We start from the raw sequence: 22,651 nt of genomic DNA, 5'->3' as shown, positions 1-22,651 counted from the left end.
GGCCCCTGCTCCCAGCCCTCGCGCTGACATCAGCGGCTCGCCCAGCCCTCCCTGCCACCTTGTCATACAAGCGATTTATCACCCGCCAGTGAGCACTCGTTACAGACGACAGACTCCAGCCTCCATTAATTAATGGGAAATACTTACGGAGGCATACACACACGCACAAATCTGTCTGAGCGATTTCCTACAGCACCTACTATGAGCGCAGGCGAGGGGAGCGGTGGCTGAGGTAGCGAAGCCCCAGCCGGGCACAACGCAAAGAATCGACACAGCCGGGCAAAAACGAGGCACGGGGGTGGCAGGGAGAGCAGGATTTATTTCCCTCAGCTAGTAAGAAAGTGGCCCTTGGCAGTCCAACATGGTTCAGCCCGCAGATGAGTGTCACCGAACAAAACCCCAGGCTGAGCCCTCGCAGAAAATAAAAGCAGTGATGGTTCACGGCGAGCCCTGCAAGAAGTGCCAGGCTCCCCCCCGCCACCGCAGAAGCCACGCATGGAGGGTGAGGAAAAAAAAAAAAAAAAAAAAAGGGTTTCGGAGGGATCTTCTGAAGCCTGTCTGGCTTTTTGATTGTGGAAGAAAACCTAAAACCGGTTTGAAATGAGATCTAAACACTGTGTCAAAACCCAGCGCTTGATCTTTTTCACAAGTGGGCTTTTACTTTCTTCAGCTGAGGCTATTTGCCAAACACAACACAGAAACACAAGCTATTCCTGTTAATCCAAAGCTATTTTTCACCAAATATGAGATTCATCTGAAACCTTTCTGCCCAGCTCTGCTTTAGGAGAAGCTATCTGCTGAGCCGCCCAGGCAGGATTTATGCTCAAATGAGCATTCATGAGTAACAAACTGGATTCATAGAGAAACACATCATCAATAAACCTGTCAGTCACTTCTCCTGCCCTCAGCACGGGGCTGAAACCCCGAGTAACTACTCAGCACTTCGTCAACCTTTACTCCAGCAAAGTCTGGGCAGGAGACCTCAGGATTTAGCCTATTGATTGCTTACCATTGCTTGCGATGCCCCGTGTAGGTTAGAGATGCTCCTTTCAAGCAAGATTAAATACCTGGCTTACAGCGCTGGAATTCGGGGGAATAGATATACTTTTATTTTAACCAGCACAGGAATACACACGTCGAATTGCCCCATAAAACAGCCCATGGTGGTGCAAGGGCAAGCCGAGCCCCTGCCTCACTGCCAGGCAGGGCAGCACACAGTGATGCTCCCCCTTGGGCTGTCGTAGCGTGCCCCAGGGCTGTAGCAGCACATTTATTCCTGTTAAAAGCATTTTTGTCTCTGGCTCCAGAGCCTCTGCATCTCTCTCCTCGCCGCCGCCGGTAGAGTTTTGTTGCAAGAACAATGGAGTGACAGCTTCCCGGCAGCACCGAGTCGCATCCCCGGCTCAAAGGCAGCCTTAATACCTCGCTGCTCCCGAGCCTTTCAGTTTCCACGTTCGTTTGAAGTTAAGCTGATCTAACTTTGGGCGAGTGGGCGCAGACGGAGGCGCTGAACCGAAGCGTGGCGCAGCGGGGCTGCCGCGGGCGCTCGCACCACTCCGGCCAAGGGATGATGTGCACCACCCGTCTTCCCCAGGCAGCAGTGAGTATATTAAAAATATTATAGGATATATAAGATAGGCAGAAGCGAGCTTCCTGTCCCATCAAAGGGCATGCCTGGGATGCTGCTGATGATGCTTGAGCTGGGATTCAGCAGCCCTGGGCAGAAGGGAGCTTTGACAAAAGGTCTGCTGCACACCTCGGAGGAGCCGGCTGGGTTTGCTCCATATGACAGCAGTTATGGGAGGTTTTTGCTGTTTGCTGGCGTATAGCTAAGTGCAGAGACCACCCCCCAATGCCCTTCAGGCTCGGGATGGAGCACACTTCAAAGGGAGATGAAGTCTTACTTTGTAAGGATGCTTCTCCCTGCAGTTACCAGCACCTAGGACAAGGAAAAAAAGGCCCTCGCCTGCTAAATCCCTGCCATTCCCCCAGAAAAACGCACCCCACAGAAGCACGCAGCAGCTCAGGAGGGGTGGAAATCTAGGTTTTACAGCATCTCCACCCAGACACGTGCCCGACCAGCAGGCTGGGAGCGTGCTGCTGCCCCAGCCCCGTGGCACACCCGTGCCGCTGGAGGTGCAGGCACACGTGTGGAGGTGGCACGCCGATTTCCCAGGCTTCGCCCACGCAGCTCGCTGGTTTCTGAAGCGTGCCCGCCTCCCGCCTCGCTTTATTTCTGCCTCGTGCCCAGCCTCCCCCCCCCCACCCCCCTCTCCTCTGGGTACTCCTCCTGCTGCCGTTTGTTCCTGTCCTTTATGGCCCTGCCTGCTGTCACTCGCGTAACCTTGCCTGTTTGGTAATTTGTGGCAATAAAGTGTCACTGTGGGGAAAAAATACAGCATCCCAGCGGCATATAAATCTCTGATCCATAAATTGTGCAGGCCCCACGTGCGTGCCCCTCCTTTTTTTTTTTTTTTTTATGTAAGCGCAACGATTTAGGGCAAGGGGAAGATAAAAAAAAAAAAAGAGCCAGCAATTTGATCTTAGTGAAGGGCAGCACTGAGCCGTCCTCGTTAGGGGCTGTAATGAATGCCGAGGGGCTGGTGTGTGTTGTAAATTGCCCTGGAGCAGAGTGGTCCCTGGCACTGGCTGCTTGGAGCTGTCAAAAAAAAAAAGTGGGTCCCCACCAGCACCCCTTCCCCTTGCAGAAGAGGGGACCTGCGAGGACATGGAGCAAGGCAGTGGGTCCCTGCTTTGCACAGAGCCCAGGCTCAATGGGCAGCTCCCACACCAGATGTGCCCCACATCTGTGTCACCACGAGGGGTGACACTGCTCTACGGGGCAGAGCATCCCACATTTAACTCCAGGAGCTGAGATCCTGAGCTGAGTACACGTGTTTTCAGAGGGAGTGCTGCCCCTGCTGCTGATGGTTGCTTCTTTTAATTGGAAAACACTGTTTGCCTCCATTAGAGCCCTCATCTGCCGAATGATTGTCACGGTCACGCTGCAGCTGAGCAGCAAAAAGCCACCTCCAGCACTCCGGTTGCCTCTTGCCCCAGCTCCTGTGCCAAACCCCAAAAGCCATCCCTCTGCCACAGCCATCAGGGTCTCACCTGCCACCCAAATAGCAGAACGCCTTGCATTAAAGCCTCCTCCTGACACTGACATCTTTCTGGACATCTATGGCCCACCTGAGCAGCTAAGTAACATGCCTGCGAATATAAACAACCCCGAGAATGAACATTCCCAAGACAGATAGCTTAGGGAAGTGTCATCACCAGTTGAAAGCCCATATGTGGTTTTGTTACAAAGGTATCTGCTTCCTGTCTTCCCCACTCGTCAAAGGAATATATGGGCAGAGCGAAGCAGCACCCTGGAGACAGGCTAACACCGAGCGGAGAGCAGGGGATGCTCGGAGCGCTCTGCAGAAACCGTGCAGGTGAACACATTATGGACACCGCGGGGAGGAGAAGCCTCCCTCCTCCCAGGCTCAGGAATGAGGCAGCTGATCGAGAGGATGGGTTGAAATACAGAATCAGGTCTCGGCCCCCAAACCTGCCCACAAGCCACTGAAGCTTGAAAAAAATAAAAATAAAAAAATTTAAATAGCACTTGCTGCAAAAACTCCAGCCCACCACCATGGCATCATGTGTTGTGCCACCTTGTAATACTGCTCCTTGTTCGGGGAGCCCCGGCACAAGATGCTAAGCAGAGAAAATCTATCAGAGGTCGCTGAGTTGGCTGGGGGAGCTATTGAGAAGACCGAACTGGGCTCTTGACAGCGATGTGTGGCGACAGAAGGAGAGGCAGCGGGGTGAAGCTGAAAGGAAAGGCTCCCACTGGATGCAAGGAGAAGCTTCTCCCCATCTCGAGGGCCCACAAGCAGGGGAGCAGTGGCATTCTTCCCACCTTTTAGGCAGGTCCCTCTTCAGAGGAAGGACAAAGCCCACAGGCAACCGAGCCAGCAGAAGCAGCAGCACCGTGGGCTGCCGGAGGGATCCACCTCAGCCAGAAGGGAGAACAGATTCCTCTTCAGACCTCTGACAAGTGCCACTAAACACTCCCCAACTGCATAACCAAGCGACAGCACCAGAGCTTTGGCAAGACATCTGTCCATCTATAAATAGTGCTCCGCCGCCTGTCCTTATCGCGGGGCTTTGATGCGTTTGGGGAGAGCATTTTTTTTTTTCTTCCCCTCTCTGCCGAGTCCCAGGCAGCACAGATAATGGGCTTGCATCGATCCAGCTCAAGTATTACTAAACTTCCTACTATCGTGGCAGCGTGCCAGCCCCAAAGAGGACAAGAGAACATGTGTCTGCTCAGAGCCAACCACAAGGAGCAGGCAGAAAATTGCTTTAGACTTGGAAAAAAAAAAAAAAAAAAAAGAGGTGCTTTTTGCAGATTTGTAGATCAATCTACAATGTATTTTAGAGGTTTAAGAAAAGTCAATAGAAACAAGATATATCATTGCTGCACAAGAGCCCAAGAAGTATTTCTATTTACGCTGCCACGAGTGCTCTGCTGCAGGCTCGCTCTCCTGCTGCTCCCTGACGTGGTCATGCATTGCTTCCCCTGCATCAACGACGAGGCCAGAGGCTCTTTTTTCCCTGCCGTGGGTTCCCCAGCCCCTCAGTCGTACCTGGTTGGGGTGTGATGCACCCCATGAGCATCACAGCCATACCTTGTGCCTGTGAGCCAGCAGGCATGGGCAGCCCCACTGCCTGACCTTGTGGGATTTTTGGGGGTACCCCCTCAGCGACACCACACATGCACGTGTGTATAAGCATGTACTTATGGTGCAATGGCCTACCCTCTGTAAATTCATCCCCAGGAATGTCACAGGCTTGTCCCTCCCACGGATCCATCTGTCGTGCACCAGGGTGGCACAGCACAGGGAAGCCCTGCATGAGCCTCCCTGCAAGCCCTCTGCCCTTCAGCTCCACCGCAGAGCACCGTAAGGTACTCAGAGCTTTTTCTCCCTTGCTTTTATTATTATTAAACGAGCCACATGACGTGCCTTATTAAACCAGACCTAGATCACGGCTGCCCCTCCCTAGCCCCTCTGTAACACACCGGCCATTAAGCACGCAATTAGCGCGCATCCACAAATCCGCACGCGTCGCCCTAACGAGCCTCCAGGCAGCGGGTCCCGCTGGACCCGGCCACAGCCATTGCTGAGCCTCACGAGGCCCAGAAAGCCCTGTCTTTCAGAGAGGGGAGGATAATTTGTGTGTCTGAACTGGAGGAGCTGCTCACGCTTTGGTGACAGACAGGGCAAGCTGAGGATGCCTGGCTCAAGAGACGTGCCTGCCCCGGAGCCCAGCCTGTGCCATGGGAAAATGGGCCAGCCCTCAGCCCTCCCCGCAGCCTGAAACACATGCAAAAATGCAAACAGCTTTCCCATATCCCACCCGAGCCCCCTACCCGCTCCCCTGGGACCCGCGTGCCTCCAAACCCCTTCCCATCCCTCTGCCAGGCACAAGCTGCTCCAACAGCACATCAGCAGGGCCGGGCTTTTATTCCTCCGCTGCCGCGTACGGGCGGGCGCCAGGGGACGTATCATTCAGCAAAGCCAAGGAAGCAACAAGCAGCGTTAACCATTAGCATGTGTGCACAGAGACCCCTAATAAACTCTTTTTTTTTTTTTCCCTCGCTCCCATCTGCTTTGCTCTGGGCCACTAAATCCAATTCAGCAGAGCTCGGAGCTTGTAACGATGCTGCGACACATTTGTCAGATCCCCGACTAGACCCATGGCTAATTTTACAACGCTAATTTATCTCACCATATTACATCGCTTTCATTTCATCCCCCCAGATCCCATTACTGCCAGCGTACCTTGTAGCCGGCGTGTAATAGTAATTGGTATTATTAGCGACGTACCCTCCTCGAGCTGCTCTCTATTTGCGAGCGGCACAGAGACCTGCTGGCAGGTCAAGGATGAGGAAGGGCTCCTTACCCCACACAGCTCCACCACTGCCACTCCCAGGCAATGCTTATGGATGAGTTTTGCTGCCCACTCCCTGCTGTGATCCTTCAGGTGCTGCCCACCCCTGGGGTTTTTAACCTTGAGCTCGTTTCAGTGCCCGCATCCAGCCTCGCACATATTTGCATTTGTGTCCTTGCCTGGGTCTCACGGGACAGCGATTTGGCTGATTCAGAGCAAAAGGGGCTGCAAATCGTCCCTGGAAAATGGGATGCAGGGAAAAGGGTAGCGGAACCAGGCAATGAGGGCTCCTGACAATCTGTTTTGGTGAGGTTTCCCCTCCTCAGTGCGAGCTATTGCATTTCCAAGATCAGTGTAATTAAAACCACGCAGTTTTAGCTAAGTGGGAGGCTGCACTAGTCAAACGGTGACAATTTCCCATTTAAGACGCCCTTGCCTGGCATTTACGGACTTGTTAAATTTTAATTCATCATTCTCATTTTTCAAGCCCAGCAGCAGCGAGCACCAGCTTCCCAGCCCTTACAAGGCTCAGCGGGACATGGGTGCCCGAATAGAGTCCCTCCCTGTGCTTAGGAGAAGACCCCAAGCCTCCCCAAACATGATACTGGATTATCACAGCCCCACACAAAGCATGTATATAAGATGGGACAACCCCTTGACCACAACCAGTGGCTGTGGTGGTTTCCTAAGGGGACACAGCCCTGCAGCACTGCTGGAGCAGAGCCAGGGAAGCTGGGCACGCTGAGGACGCTGCACCCCTCCGATGCCTCTTAGATGTGAGCTGAGGACAGGTAACACGGGTAAGCAAGCATTTTAATCCACCTCTCACCTCTCCACCAGTCCAGACCCCTGGGGACGTCCCCAATTTCTCATCAAAGTCCGTGGGATCCTTCTGGGTGCTCGCGACCGGCCGACCCTCGCCGCTCAGATCCGTGAGTTTCTGCAACAAAGCAGAAGAGAAACGCTGTCAGGTCATCGGGTGCAGCTCCGTGCGTGCTTCAGGAAACCACCACGGGATGGAGGCATCTGATTCCCAGCCCTAGCAGCCACAGGTAACCAGCGTCAACACAAAGCTGGGTCTGATGCAGAGCCCTCCCTCGTGAGCAGCCCAGCCCAGATCCAAAGCATGAATCTGCCTAATTATTTTGATTTACTTAATTATTTTGATTTAGAGGCATTAAATGGGAGGGGGATGAATATAACAGCTTGGGGCATCTCTAATCATCCCTAAAGGAAGACAGCAGAAGTCCCTGGCCACAGCAGTGCAGCAGCGTTCAAACTTCAGCCCAGCACCCAGACATTTGCTCACAAGTTCCTGAGCCCTAATCCCACAAAACCTCACGCACAGAGGCCAGAGCTGCTGAGCCCAAGCCTGTGAAGAGGAAAAGCACGCACACCTTTGCGGCACAGACGCCCAGGAGCACAAACAGGCGAGAGACTTTGTGCTGCACCCGACGTGCTGCCTAGTGAGGTGGAGTCTGGGGCATTACTGTAACCACTGGTGCCTTGGGTGATGGCAGCAAATATGCTTTTTGTGTTAGACAAACAAATTATCAGCCGAGATCTGGGCTCATTATCTAGCTCTTGTGGCTGAGCTTGTTTTGTTTCCCCCCTCCTTTTTAAACACTTAAAGAAAAAAATAACAAAAACAACAACAAAAAAAAGAGTCCTACGGTTCTGCATTATTAAAAATGAAAAATAGAAGGAGCCAAACTCCACTGGCAAGAGGAGAGTCTCAGAGTCGCTCCTGCGGAGACGTTTTCCCATGGGCGACTGCAAGCCTGGAACACGACGTGCTTTAATTAGCACCCGAGCTGATGAGCTCCGCCAGAGCCCGCCACGGGACCCCATCCAAACCAGGCAGGAGGATGCTGCAGAAACCCAAACTGCAGCCCCTACCCACCCCCAGCCAGCCATGAAACCCAAATAAACAAATAACACCCCCACCCAAAAAAAAAAAACAAACTCCGCTGGGCGCCTGATTGAGAAACCCTCATTTGCAAAGCGATGGGAAATAATTAAAAAGTTTTCCCAGAGCTTAAAGAGGAGGAAAACGGACCGTTTGTCACGGCGGCAGCGCGCGGCGCACCGCAATTTATCACGCTTGTCAGGTGTCAGCCACCGAGAAATTTAACTCCAGCTGCCCCGGGCCGGACCCCCGTGACACCCCATCACTCACAGGCCGCCTTGCCTGCACCCCGAGCTGACAGGAGAACGGCGAGGAGGGGAGAGGGCCCCTCTCCGCTGAGCTTTTCTTGGTCTTCGCTGCCCACGCAACTTGTATTTCAATTTTTTCTTATGCCAGAGAAGGAGCGGAGCAGAGGAAGCCAGGGCAAAGCAAGCAGGGATGCTGCTGCATCGCTACCTGGGCTGCCTCTATCACTTGGCAGGGATGAGGACAAGGCTGTAGGACGGGGCACCCATGGGTGCTGCAGCCTCTGCTCAAGATGCAGGGATGCTCCTCGTGCAGGCACAGTGCGTTACGCTGGGGGCAAAGGTCAATTTCACAGCACCTTGGCTGAGAGATGTCCCTGGGACCTGTGTGCACCTTGAGGATGGACACCTCGTGGTGGGACACGCAGGGCTGACAGCCCAGCTTTCTCCACGGATGAGCCTTTCAAGACCCCAATCAGGGCCTTTAAATTGGGGTCAAACTCAGGTTTTGGAGGAATCCAGCATGGCCAAAGCTGGTCTGCAACTGAAGAACCTGGCTCAGGGCACGAGCCCCTAAAAACAGGGGACAGCCCTGACCATGGCACAGGCAGTCTCACGTAGGGTGCAAACAGCGGCACAGAGCAGGGACAGTCCTGAGGTCCCCCCAGGTCACCCAGGACGCAGTGTCCCATGGTGAGGACACATCACCAAGGTGACACCTGCTGGATAGGGGCTGGCAGGGCTGCCCCCAGCCTGTCCCCACAGCTCACACCCTTGCTTCGGCCACTGCCATAGAAATGAGATACGTTAGGAGGACACAATGGAAAAGCAGTGATTGTTAAACCAGGTCCATCCTGCAAAACCCCCAAGGAAGGCCAGCACCCCTTGCACATCCCTAGCTGCTACTTTTAGGGAGAAACAAGGAAAAAAAAAAAAAAGCATTTTTACAAAAAAAAAAAAAAATCTCTCCCTATCCTCCCCATCACCAGCATAAATCAAGGCCATGTGGATCAGGCATCGACGAGTCGTTCACACCACCAGGAGGACCCCCCAGTTTCCCATCCTCGGAGCATCCCAGGCGGCAGGCAGAGCACGGGCTTTGCGCTCCCCCTTGCTGGGAGGGGAGCGGATCCTGCCGGGGAGCGGAGCAGCAAGCTCCACAGACACGCTATATATAATACACCCACTCGCAGCTTGGCGCAGGGAAGGTGGATTTTCGTGGCGTCAGCAACAAGCAGATCCCCCACACCTGGCCGGGAGCGTTCCCGACAGCGATCCGGCCCGGTCTCATGGCGCAAAGGTACTAGAGTTTCTTCAGTACAAGAATTTTTTTATTTTTTTTTTTTAAGCTACGGATAAAGTAATGCCTTTTTCTCCCCCCAAAGCGCGTTCTGAGAGCAGCTTAAAACCCTTTTTGCTAAATTTTTCCAAAAAAAAAAAATCAGCCGGAGGCAGAGACATGCAAAGTTTCAGTCCAAATGGTTAAAGGCTGGCGTAGTTTCAAGCAACTGAAGACAGGGGCTTATAATCAGAAGTGTCAGGCAACCTTAATTATATTATTTCCTGAAGGAAATAGTTTTCCCTGCCGAAGTCCAGAAGTTATTAAAAAAAGTTGACCTCACTGGAACCAATCAAGATGGAGACAAGAAGCCTGTGATGGATTTTTAAGGCAGGCAAGTTCACGCATCTGTGTTTCTGGAGGCTGGGGGCGTCCAGGTTCTTCGGACAGGTGTTCCCAGACAAGCCCGGCCCTGTGAGATGCCCATGGCCAGCATCCAGGATGCAGGCTCCAGGCAGGGCCACATGGGTGCCCCCCCTGCACCCCAGGGTGCTCGCCTGTGCCCCAGCAAGAGCTTTGCCGAGACAAGGGAAGAAAAACAGCCGGCCGCTTTGTAGCTGTCAGGAACACGCAGGCTTTTTGTCCATCTCTTCCCCCATGCCCATAAGTAAAAGCGACAGCAACTTTATTTAGGGCTTCTTGCCCTCCCCTCTTAACTGGAAGAAGCAAAGAGCGAAATAGCTCAAAGGCAGCGGGGTGGGGGGGAGATGCTGGAGGTGCAGCTGGGGTTGGTTTGGCTGTGGCAGCCCTCGTGCTCCTGAGACCTGCAGCTCCTCATCCCCTCAGCATGCCCTTCCCTGCCCCTCCAGGTGCAGAAACCCCAGCCCCAGCCCCGCTGCCCCCATCACCTCCCAGGAACTGGCGGGGAGGCTCACAGCATCTGGAGGCAGTCAGAGGCGGAATAGCTGCTTCCCCTTTCCTGCCGAGACTGGGATGCACCCTCCAAATAATCCAGAGGAGAAAGTCACCTGCTTCCCCCAACACACAGCGCTCAGACGCATAGCACTGGCCCCAAAACACAGCTCAGCCCCACGTAGCTCCCGATCACGGCTGAGCGGTGGATGCAGCATCTCCACCAGCGTGCACCTGGAGCTGGCCGCTTCAGCTACAGCCTCCAAGGAGCCTCTTGCAACTCAGGAAAAGGCTCCTAAAACCACGGAAAGCCTCAGAATAAGAGAAAGGGAGGCTGAGCTGACCCCAGGCAGTGCCCCAGCCCAGGGGCTGGCTTTGGCAGGTCCCCCAGTTCCCCGCAGCATCTCCCAGCAGCACAGCACCTCGTGTATCGCAGTGGTACTGCAAGGGGCTGAACACACACACGCAGGAATCCAGCCCCCAGCAGCGGCTGCAGGGATGATGCCGCCTGCACCACGGGGACAATTCCCAGGTGCTCAGGAGCTGTGCCGTGCACCAAAACCCGCACACACCGGGCTGGTAGGAAGAGCCCTGCCCACCCGGCGAGGCTCGGGGTGGAGGCTGCGTGCGGCTCCCCGGGGACAGAGGAGCTGCGAGTGACCTCATGGGTTTCTTCCACCGCTGCCGTGAGTCACAGAGCAGTGACAGGCCATTTGTCAGCACCGGTGGCATCATCGCCAATCTCATTTCTGAGCAGACATCTGACCTTGCTCGCATCCCCGAGACCCGCGTTACCGCACGGCTCAGGCAGCTCCCAGGGGACGCAAAGCGAGGCCATCGGGGGCCAGGCTGTGACACAGCCTGATCCTGACTCAGGATGCACAAAGATTGGAGCCTTCAGCTGTGGGATGAGTGCAGGGGGTTGTGGGCTCGTCCCCAGTGCTGTGTTTTCCCCCAGCCAGCTCCCAAGCAGGGTCTCCCATCCCAAGCACGGAGCTCAGTTATGGAGAAGGGAGATGTGTCCCTGGAAAGGGAAGCCCAGGCTTTGTCTCAATCTCAAGAAGGGGAAAAAAAAAAAAAAAAAAAAAAAAAAAAACACCTTTTTCCTATAGCATCCCGTGTTTCACCTCCATCTGTTGAACCCCCTGAGGTGTTGGGTGCAATCTGCGGTATGAACTGCTGCACCCAGACCTCCTCCACAGCCAGCCACGACCCCAGCTGAATTTCAGCCCAGATCTGCTCAACGAGATGAGACAAAATCCAAACACAGCCCGACCCTGAGTTTCTGAGAAGAGCTAGCACCTGTGTCCTGCAGAATAGATGAGCCATGCCCTGAGGCCAGCATCTCCCTGCCCTCAGCCAGAAGATGCCACCGTGCAAATCTGCCACACGACTTGCACTTGGACACCAGAGGCAGCTCCAGTCCTCATGCCCTGGAAAGGACGCTGAGTTTGCACGGGGAAACGCACACGGGCAGCCTGCCACTTGAAAGATGGCCATGGGAGAGGCAGGACACCCGAGCCAGTCTCATGCTCTTATTTCTCCTAAGAGCAACGAATTAAAATGACATGGGACTAGGAAAAGACATACTTGGTTAAGATGAAGAAATCATTGCCATTAAACATCATTAGAATAATATGCCCAGAAAGCTTCATAAAAGGAGATATCATATGATTGAATGCTCTCCAGACCCTCATTTCACACAGACCCAAAACACCAACCAAGAGTCTCTTGTAAAATCCAACTCTCACAACTTTCTGAAGGCTTTTTGTGGATTTTGTTTGGCTGTGGTTGTTGGTATTTTTTATTTTTTTTTTTTATTTTTATCCTGAGGAGCTTTTTGGGTTTGCAATTGAAACTACAATTCCTTTAGTTCCCGGGGAAAAAAAAAAAAAAATCATTTTTCATTAAACCAAAGCAAATGGCATTTTTGCTTGTCAAAAATATTTGACACAACTCTGACAGACTCGACCAGACGTAAATAAAAGATTTAAACCCTCCTGCTTCAGAGCTTAAGGAAAACCTGCTGTCAGTCCCATGCTCTCCCCTTCGGACCACGCTGCCCAGGTGCTGCCCGCTCCATCCCAGTGCCGGTGACAGGAGGTTGAGCAAAGGGGGAGCAGCCCCCTCCTGCAAGCCAAACCCCACCAGCCCGTATTATCCCACTCATCAAGCAGAAAAACAGCCATGGTGGTAGGGAACAGCGACCCCTCCCTCTCCTGCCACCCGTATCTGATAACAGCAGGGATCGGGATCGGGATGCTCCATTTCCTCGGCCACCCCGGTCCCCACGTGCCATCAGCACCCGTCCACCTCCTGCATCAGCCGTGCCAGCATCGCAGCCACACATGCCGTGACAGAACGCAAAGTGGTGTCAAAACCCATTTCAAAATCCTTCTATCCTATTCAAGCCAGCGAGGCTTATCTGCATGGATTTATACTGTTTGCCCCAATATTTAGCTACTGAGCTGACTAATCTGTGTGTAAGAAAAACCCTGGTGGCTCAGAGGCTGAGCAATCTACATCATTCATCATTTAGATTAGCTATTGTCTTAATCCTCTTTAAACTACTGTATAATACATGAGAGGAATGGATGTCCTATCTGCTTGGGATACGTACAAAAAAAAAAAAAAACAGCCCAGGCTGGAGCTCAGAAACTTGGGCAGAAGCTAATGTGACAGCTCTTGCTCCGGCACAGAGGAGAAAGGAAGCCTGTTGCACCTCCTGACAGCTGGCTTGCCTTCTCCTTGCTCTCTCCACCCCGGTGGCCTTTAATTATTTCACAGCCAGCCTCGCACAGCAGCACACCGCATCCCTGCCCTCTCCCTTCATCACAGCCTCGTTACACCCCAGGGACCCCAACCCGTGCCAGCCTGCCTGATGTGGGCTTGCTAAACCCACAGGACGGCCCCTGCAAGCATCAGGGTTTCTGCTTTTTGGAAAAGTGGCTCCGTGTGGACAGCACCACACTTTGCAGGCTCAGGTCGAGGATGAAACCATTCTGCTCCCCGGGATCACACAGCACATCGCCACGGGAGGATGAACAAAGAACAGGTTTCTTTCTGGAAACACCAGAGTTTGGGGAGGAGAGGGAGGGGATGCAACAAGGCAGTAGCAAATGAGGCTTTAGTTCGTTGCTGCCAGAGCTGAGGGAGCTAATAAACAGACAGATGAGAGCTAAATTGTCTTCTGAACCTCTGTATCAGTATTCACATTACACAGGCTGCTTCCAGCAATTCCAGCGTATTAATAATAAATGCTACATAATTACAGCAGACTTGCTTTTGTCCTCTTCCTGTTTTCTGTCAATGTCTGCTTAACCCTCTGCAGCCCGCAGCCAGCTCCAGCCCCTCCACAAACACAGCCCCAGTCCCCCCGAGGGACAGACACCTCGCCGAGCTCCCTCCCAGCTGGGATGGGGCAGAGGGCGAAAGACCGAGCACTGACACCAGCCTGCAGCCATCACCCATCCAAGCCACACTAACGGTGCTGCAGGGTGTGAAATTGGAGCTTCTGGGGGCTCGGAAGCAGCCCTAGGCTGGGGTGAGGTGGGGCTGTACAGAGAGCATCCCCAGAGCACAGAGGAGCATCCCCAGAGGAAAGAAGCTATGGGGAGACAGGAGATGACCATCAACAGGTTGCAAGTCTGGCACTGGGTAAGGGAGAACAGTTTGAGTAGTTATTTTCCAGACCAAACTGAAAAATAGCACACCACCCCCTTGCTCCCCTGACCCAGCCGGTTCCCAAAGCATCCCCCCCTTATAGGCAAGCTGTGCCAAAACACCATGCCCTGCCAACCACTTCTGGAGCAGATTCAGGTGAGAGTTAGAAACCCTTTTCCCCCCACATTTAAAAGCATTTCATAACAATCAAGGTGCAAACTGAATTCTGGTGCCCGCCTCACTCCCCGCAGGACTGTCTCCAGGAGAACTTCCTCAGTTCCAGGCAAAGAGCATCAAAACTCTGGAAGAGGACCCCTGCGTTAGCAGTGCAATAGCTGTGCTTGCTTATAGCCGAGCACAGGTTTAATTTGCACCTTTCAGACTAGCTCTCTCTTTTCCCAGCCTTGCAGGAGGCTGCCATGCCCCTTAACACAGCTTCAATAATAGAAGAGAACAAATACCTCAGATGGGATTTCTGCAAGGAGAAACCAACATGCAAAACAAAACACGCCTGCCTTCCGGTGAAAATTAACTCAGCTCCTGCCCCGACTGCAGACCTTTCCAGACACGAGACCCACTGCACAGCAAACAAATGCCAAACAACTCAGACAAATCTTTCCCTGCACAGAAAGAGCCTTAAACACGACGTGAACACTTGGCTCAGGCAGCTGAGCATTGAAAAGCCTGGAAATAGGGGAAAAAAAAAAAAAAGCAACTCAGACCCAGCTGTATTGCTCACGCAGTGAGAAGACATGGCTGGGGTGACAGCAGGTGGGCTGTCCCCAGATGCCAGGGTCCCACCCGACCTGGGACAAGCAGAGCATCCCCCAGCACTGGCACCCTGCCACCTCTCCATCGTTCCCATAGCCGTGCACGTTAGTACATGATCTTTATTCTGCCTCCTCCGCAAGGTGAGGCATGGAAAGATTTTCCTTCCCTGTCCAAGACATTCACTCTGACAGTCTTCAAGAAGTGAAGCAGCAACCGGTTTGGGAAACATGAAGAAAACCACAGGCACAGCCCATGCAAGGGATGGGAGGAATGCACAGGGCAGGAGCGCTCTGCCTCTCTCGCTGCTAACCCTAGCAGGGCAATGCTGATTCCTCCACTGCATGGACCTTCCCTTGCTGTGCAAAAGGTGCTCAGCAGGCAAGGAATAACCCCCACGCACTGCTGTGAGCTGCTGCAGCCAGGAAGAGAAAAAACCCACATGGAAAGGGAAGGGAAACCCACCAGGAGCTGCAAGGAGGATGACCACCCGGCCAAGCAACCTGAACTGCTGGAGCTGCTCCTGGGCGCAGAGGGAAGCCAGGGTCCTGCCAGCCCCTCGCAGAGCATGCCAGACACATGGATGGGCTCCAGAAGCATTGGGCTGGCTGTGGCAGCAGGACTGAGGGCGTGGGAGGACAGCAGAGCACCCAGGCTGCTCCGCACGTGCCTCTCGACAGGACGCATCCACACCAAGCCAAAACCATCCCACGCAGCTCCCTGCAATGCGCTGTCACGGAGTAAAGCCAGGTTTGCCCCAGGACAATCAGCCAGGTCATCTAGATATGAAGGCAGGGAAGCTTTATGCATCACACCCACCTGTCAGGATGGCTCCCTGCTTTCCAACCAGCCTCCACATCCAACCTCACCCCCACATCTCAGGATGCTCCAGGTAGCCAGAAAGTGCTACGCAACACCCCCAGCCAGCACAAGACCCTGGAGCTGAAGCACCCCGTCCTGACACAAATTTACCAGCTCTGTGCTTTGGAAAACTCCGAAAAATAGCACAGGATTGCCTCCTCAGTAATTAAATAGTAATATTAATAGGCAATGAGTTATAACAACTCCTTAACACTGCTGGACGTCCAGCACGAGACATGAGCAAGCGCAGGAGGACTTGGCCACGGAGGTGCTGCACAAGCAGGGGGTGAATAAATAAAAGTGACTCAAGTGGACAGAAAACTGCGCAGGGAAACTCGTTGGGTGGTGGTAATTCGGTGGAAAAGATCCTGGAGCAAAAGCATCTGCTTAGGTGACTGGCTAAAAAGGAAGCAAGCTGAAAACTTGACAAAGGCCAATTCTACCTTAAAATAGGAAAAACTCCAGAAAAATAATTGTGCTATTTCAACACAAGTAAAAAGAAAAAAAAAAAGAAAAAAAAAGTTTAACTGAGAAGATTGCTGAACATTTTGAACATTTCCCACCTCCCACTCCTGTGGCAGGGTTTGACCTCCCTGGCAGGGAAGAGGAACCTCTCGGTGTCTGACAGGCAGCTGCCTGCTCCACACAGGGCTGTTGGCTCCCACCCCATTCCTGGGGGCTTCCAAAAACAAGCCTGGCTCCCGCATCTCCTCACCCATCATGGGCTGCAAACATCAAGACCTCCCTGCTTCACCTCCCCTTCCCCAGGATGCCCAGAGCTGCTGCTCCCAGCTCCTCCGCCAGCCTTCCTCCCCTCCACAAACCCAATTTTTCCCCAATGACAACTACCGATGAGTTTTGACACCACATCCCCCTGCGAAGCAATAGGGGGGGAAGTATTTTAAGCAACGACAGGTTGCACACACACCACCCAGAGGACAAGACAACCTTCCCCAAACCTAGACACTGCCACAGCTCTCCCTGCACAGAAAACAAAGAAACCTGCTCCATGGCGAGGCAAAGAGCTGACGTTTCAACACTTTTTTTTTCCTTCCGTTCCTTCAATCCGAAGTCAATTATGGCAAGGTTAATGGGGCAGAGAGGATGCCAGTCGGCTGGGTAATGATGTCAAAGCACCTGGCATTGCCTGGGCAACAGCAAGGCAGCAGGGATGCAAATGAAGGAGCAGGATCGCACTTGGGCCCTGGAAATGAGCTGATGCAATTGAGCGTATCAGCATTAATGAGCACAGAAATAATGAGAGCACCCAACCCAGAGAAACAGGATACCAAGGGGAGGGTGGCACCCACCAGGATGAGGGTACGTGCTCAACGTCAGAGAGCTCCGTGGTGCTGGGGGTTCACCCGGAGATGCTCCCCGTGGTTTAATGCTCCAGCCATGGGCACCCAAGACCAACTGCTTGGTCCTGCTGAAGTCTGTTCTCCATCAGGAGGGCACATCTCAGAGCAACACCATAAACACTGGCCCAAAGCACCAAAGGGTGCACGAGGAAAAAGGTGCTTGAGGGCACTCAGTGCGATGCCCAGCAGGAAGGCTGCTCCAGCAGAGCATCCCAGCTCTCCCCAGGGCTTGCAGTGCCCACAAAACCCACAACAAGCATTCTGAAACCTGCTGCTACATGGGCTGGTGTCTGCCGGGTGGGCACTTGGCACAGCATGCTTCCAGGACCAGGTAAGTGTTGCCAGCCCCAAACACCAGCAGCCCGTTTCCAGCTTTGGTCCCCCATCCAAATGCTGCATCTTCTCCCTCAGCCATGAGCTCCACCAGATCCTCCTCAGCACATTTACTACTCGAAAAGCCATCTCCCCTATGCTATAACAAGCCTTTAAGCCCCCTGTGGTGCCACTGCTCTCCTTCTTCTGACCCCACTCACACCCCAGCAGCCGCCTTCAGCCCCCAGAGCCCACCCTGACCTGCTGGTGTGGGTGGGCTGGTGCTCTCCGACTCCACAGCCCATCCCCAAATACCCAATGGGGCAGCCACAGGGTGCTCTCCTGGCCCAAGAAAAACTACATTAAATGGGCAGGGGGAAGGCTGTGGCATCCCTCCCCCCAGCGAGCAGAACAGCTCACCTTGGAGATAAGACAACAGCAATCCCCTGCAGGCATAAAGAGTGGTGCAGGGGCACAAAGCAGCCATCACCACAGAGCAGAGGTTGGGTCACAGCCATTTATAAGGTTATTTTACACCTCCTTAAAGCCCCTTGCTTTTGCCTGAGGTGAGTCAAGGTGACCAGAACAGGCACTGCTGCTCCTGCTCCTACCCCTACCCCTCCAAGCATCACTATCTGGAAACTGCCCAGCAAAGCAGCAACCTGTGCCATAAATAACAGAAATCTGGCACTGGCCAAGAGGGGAGCAGCCAGGGGCCATGCAGGGACCTGAGCATCCCCAGCCAGCCCATGCCCTGCAGGACACAGGGCTTGCCCCACGCAAACACCTTTCAGGCTCCCTCCCTGGCCACTGGAGCAGACCTGGACTCAAAGCAGTGCCATCCCCGTGTTTTGCTTTCAATGTCAGCAGTAAAGCCAGCTACGCAAGGGGAATTGAATAGAGGAGAAGGAAAAAAGGGGGGGGAAAAAAAAAGGAAAGACGAAAGGGAGAAGAGACAGCTCTGCTAATAGCAAGTCAGCCAGGAGTCTCCGAATCCATTTGAAATGCGTAGGGCTTAATTTAACTTAATGGTTTTGTCAAACATTGGCACTCTGTTAAAAGCACGGGAGAACTGGTAATCCAAATGCCAGTGGCTCTGCCTTCGCTAGTGGCAGGAAGGCTGCTGCTGGAGTCCCCAGATGGATCCATCTGGCTTCACGCAGGCAGCGAGCGTGGCCCTGGCTACCGCAGCCTCTCATCAGGGCAGCTCTGTATTTACTTAGCACTGGCAGCGACCCTGCCTTTGCCCAGAACACAAAAACAAACACAGCCACTGCATTTCTGAGCTTGTACACGTCTGAGGCAGCTCCAGGCTTCTCCAGAAAACACAGCTCAGTCGGGTGGAGAGAGACTCGCCTCCTCCCGTTGGGGAGCAAAGCAGTGAAGTCTCTAACCTGCGTGGACCTCAGAAAGAAGTTGGGAAGAAAAAAAGCAACAGCTTCGCTCACAGGCAGGCAGAGGAAGCCACAGGATGAGCTGCTAAAGCCAGCTCCCCAGCCAGCCCTGTCCCCATCCTCCCTTCCCTGGCCATGAGCAGACTGGGGCAGCCAGCTGCCACCAGCAGGGACAGGGCTCAACCCCTGCTGCCAGCCCTGCTGCCGTCAAAGCAAGAAAAATAGAAAAAAATAGGAATATCAGCCTGCTGTTGAAGGCAGTCTTCCCTCTGCAGGCAGGAGATGGAGCCCGACCCCATACAGGCTGAGGACAGAGGGATGCTCAGCCTCCTCACCTGCCCCATCCCCTGTCTAGGGATCCAGCATGGCTCACACGCCAGCCAGAGGCTTTCATCCCTCCGAGGGCTGGAAAAAGCAAAACAAACCCTAAACCCCAGGGCCACAGGCACATCCGTAGGGCAGACAGGGAGCGGGTCTAAGAAAATTCTGCGAGGGGCAGCGGCGGCTTTCAAGCCTCTGCATCCCCTTAACACCCCCCTCCTCCATCCCAGGAGCCGGGTTCCTGTTTAAGACACAAATGGGATCGAGTTTAAAGGTCTCAGCCTGGCCCTTGACTCCTTGGTGGGAGTCTTTCCCCATCACAAAACCACCAGACAATTCGGTGTGATTGACAGCCTTTCAGGCAGAGGGGCCCGGGGCCGGAGGGAGGGGAGGGGGCTGCGGGTCAGGGCCAGGGGGCAGCCGGAGCCATGCACGGGGCTGGGAGAGCAGGGGGCGGCTGCAAGGTGGGGAGGATGCTCGGCTTCGGGCTGCCGAGGGAAAAGGTTTCTGGGGAAGGGTGGGAGAGGTGGGAGCATCACCCATCAGGGATGCAGCCCTGCTGCTTAACGCCGGCAAAAGCCAAATTGCTAATAGCATATTGGGGGGAAAAAAGTGTTTTAGAGCAAAAAGTGTTTTTTTCCAGAGGTTAACGAACAGCAGAGGGGTGCAGAGGAGGGACCCCAGGCTCAGAGCAGAGAGGGGTCAGTGACAGGCAGGGATGAGGGATGGGAAAGCAGGGGGCAGAGCCAGCACTCGGTGATGCTGGGCACAGCCACTGAGACCCCAGCCACGGCTGAGGGCAGCAGGGAGGCACGCACACAGCAGATGCACGCTGCGTGCCAGGTTCTGGCTCCCACCCCATATTCCTGCTCTCCAGCCCCAGTAAAACCCAGTCCTATGAGGAAAGGTCACCAAGATCCCCTGCAGCAGCATGGATCTCCCCATGAGAAGAGGCTGAATGCTTCATCACCATCCCCTTATACCCTGTTTAGGGCTGTTACAACCCACGGCTCCCCTCCACCACCTCTTCCCCAGCACCAGGGCTGATGCTCAAACCCTCTGCAGCCCTGCAGAGCCCAACTCCAACGTCCACCCCCACCCAAACCCACCTGCAGGGTGGATTTTGGGGAGTAGGCTCCCTTGAATGCACCCTCACCTTAAGCCCGGGTCAAGCCCAGGTTTTCCAGCCCATCCTCCCAGGAGCTCAGTGATGAGCTGAGTCATCAGCTGGGGGAGACAGGGCAAGGGAATGCAGAAAGGCCAGGGATACTTGTCACGCTGTCTTATTTATCCCCCTTTCTGCTCACAGGAAACCCTTTCACCTACCTTCTTTTTCCTTTAAATAAAAGAAAAATTTTAAGCTGGTGCTTTAAAGCACAGCAACTGCCAGCCCATCTCCATGGCTTGCCAAGAGAGCAATTCATCCTCTGCCTCTATTCTGCAGTAGGTAAGGCCCCCCCTCGCTTTTGTTCATCTCCCCGCTCTTTTGTCTGGCCCTGAAAGCGTTGATCACTCCTGCATGAGGAATGTGAAACTGATGTGATGTGATAGGAACAATGCTCCAGCCCTGCTCCTCGCAGCCACATCAAAGTCCCCATTTGCATGGCTTCCCCTTCCCTGCCTGTCCCCCTCTGCCCCCGGCCGCGCTCTGGCTGCTTCAGCGCCTTCATTGTCCTCCGGGCCTCGAGGAGCAGCCTCAGCCTCCTGATAAAAGGCACTCAGCAGCCTCCCCGAGCCTGATGCTGCTTCTGCTCGCCCAGGGGAGATGGCACCCACAGGTAGCATCTGCACAGGGAGGTGGCACTGGCGTGCTCCACTCTTGCTCCAAGGCACCTCCTGCTGTGTGCCCCTGGCAGCCCCAGGTCATCCAAGCTTCCCCCGGGATGCTGCCAGGCAGGGATGCGGGTAGCACCCAGCAGGCAAGCAGAAAGCCAGGCACTTGGGGCACAAGGAGAGTCTGGCATGGGACAAAGCCAGAGGAAAACAGTGTCAGGACCGTACAAAAGCACACAGCAACAAGTTATGGTGGAAGCAGGAGGGACACGGACACCCCTGCAGAACTGAGGTTCTGCTGATACACCTCACCAGCTCGTTTTCAGACAATTATTCAGTTTATGCTGGACACTGAGACCCCCCCCATCACCCTCCTGATGTATGAGGCTTCCCTTTAACCCTAACAGCAGCCATAACTCTGACCAACACAGAGGCAACCAGCATCTGTCTGCAGGGGAAACAAAAAAAAAAAAGGCTTCTAGGTCCAGCCACTTCCAAGAGAACAAGATCCAGGTAGCCAAGGCTTTGAGTCCACACACATCTCCAGTTTGCACCTCATACAGAAGGTCTGTGACCCAGAGGGATTCCAGTTGGTTTTGACTTCAAATGCACAGAAAATGCAAAACAACTGTCCACGAGCCATTTCTGGATCATCAGCCCACATATCAAACACACGTCGTGGGCTGCACTGCGGGACACACACTGCTCTAATGGTAAACAGGCACTCCAGGCACTTCACAACCCACCTGTACCTGAGCAGCCTCACAAGTTTAGAGAGCCCCTGCCTCTATTTTTATTTTCACCTGGCTACTGCAGCTCCCTGCTCGAGCTCTGCTCTGCTCTCCATCTCTAGCTGGGGCTCAGCAGCCTGCCAAGGGACACAGCACTGGCAAGTGTTCTGGATTCTTGCTGATGGAGAATATAACATCCCTTCAGAAAAGTAAATACAGCCACTACCAAGACACAGAGCACCTTATTAGTATTAAAAAGCACATTTCTACCTCAGCGCTGAGGGGGGAAGGCAGGACAGTTCCTGATGGGGAGGAATGAATCTCATCTTCCTAGAGCTCTGGGTCAGATTTGCTGCACAAAAGCCCTGTTGTGCACTGGACCTGGCCAATGTCACTCCTGGCTAGGAAACGGGAGCCTGTTGGAGAAGCACGTTGGGCTGTGATTAAGGAGACATTTCATTCTGGCATTTGGATTTTTCCCCCGCCGAGCTGGTTTACCTTAGGATAACGCCAGAAAGGCTGTTCTGCTCGAGCTGTCCTCGCACACTAACCAGAGCCCGCAGCAGCTCGGGGGCTCCTTCACCAGCCTGGGGGGAGCACAGCTCACCCCATCGTGCTTCCCACTGCCCTGCTGGGCTCACACCTCACCACCCCAAGGGACTGAAGCCCTCAGCACCCTCCACACCCCCTCTCCTTCGCTCTACCCCAGTGTCGCCCACCAGCTCCTCACCACCCCCAGCATCCAACGCTGAGAATGAGGGATGCTGCTCCCCTGCACCCAAAAACAGCCCCTGTGACTTCCTTACACCAAACCCACCCGTGCCATTTGAGGCACCCCAACCCCTCTGGCACACAGCAGCTAAGCAGAGCTGCCCCGCTTGCTGCACTCAATTGCCAGCAGAGGCATGCCACAGGTGAACGGGGCCCCGAACGCAGCTAGACAGACAGATGTTATTTCAGGGCTCGCTAATTCCCTGTCCCTAATTCATTCCTGGTTTCTGCAAGATGCAGTCAATTCTTGACCAGCCGCTGCACATGCATGTTGCTTTGCTTTCAATTCGGCCAGCAAAATCCATTTACCGTGCCTGTCTCATCCGGTTTCCGTCAAGCCTGCTGAATTCTCCCTCAGTGAAATAAGCAAGTTTACTGTAACACCCTCCTTTGTCAGAGCACAGC

At 54.0% G+C, this 22,651-nt stretch overlaps 1 protein-coding gene across 5 annotated transcripts in view; it reads right to left on the bottom strand.

Annotated features, from left to right (window-relative positions):
• Positions 1–22,651, bottom strand: part of CNTFR (ciliary neurotrophic factor receptor) — a 171,249-nt gene that overhangs the window by 120,238 nt on the left and 28,360 nt on the right. For all 5 annotated transcript variants that reach the window (XM_068666985.1, XM_068666995.1, XM_068666987.1 and 2 more), the window contains one exon: positions 6,776–6,886. In XM_068666985.1, coding sequence (XP_068523086.1) covers positions 6,776–6,886 — 111 coding nt within the window. Of the gene's footprint in view, positions 1–6,775; positions 6,887–22,651 lie in introns of those variants that run through there.

This window comes from Anas acuta, chromosome Z, assembly GCF_963932015.1.
Source record: "Anas acuta chromosome Z, bAnaAcu1.1, whole genome shotgun sequence".
Classification (NCBI taxonomy): Eukaryota; Metazoa; Chordata; class Aves; order Anseriformes; family Anatidae; genus Anas; species Anas acuta.
This window is presented reverse-complemented; position numbering and strand designations above follow the sequence as displayed.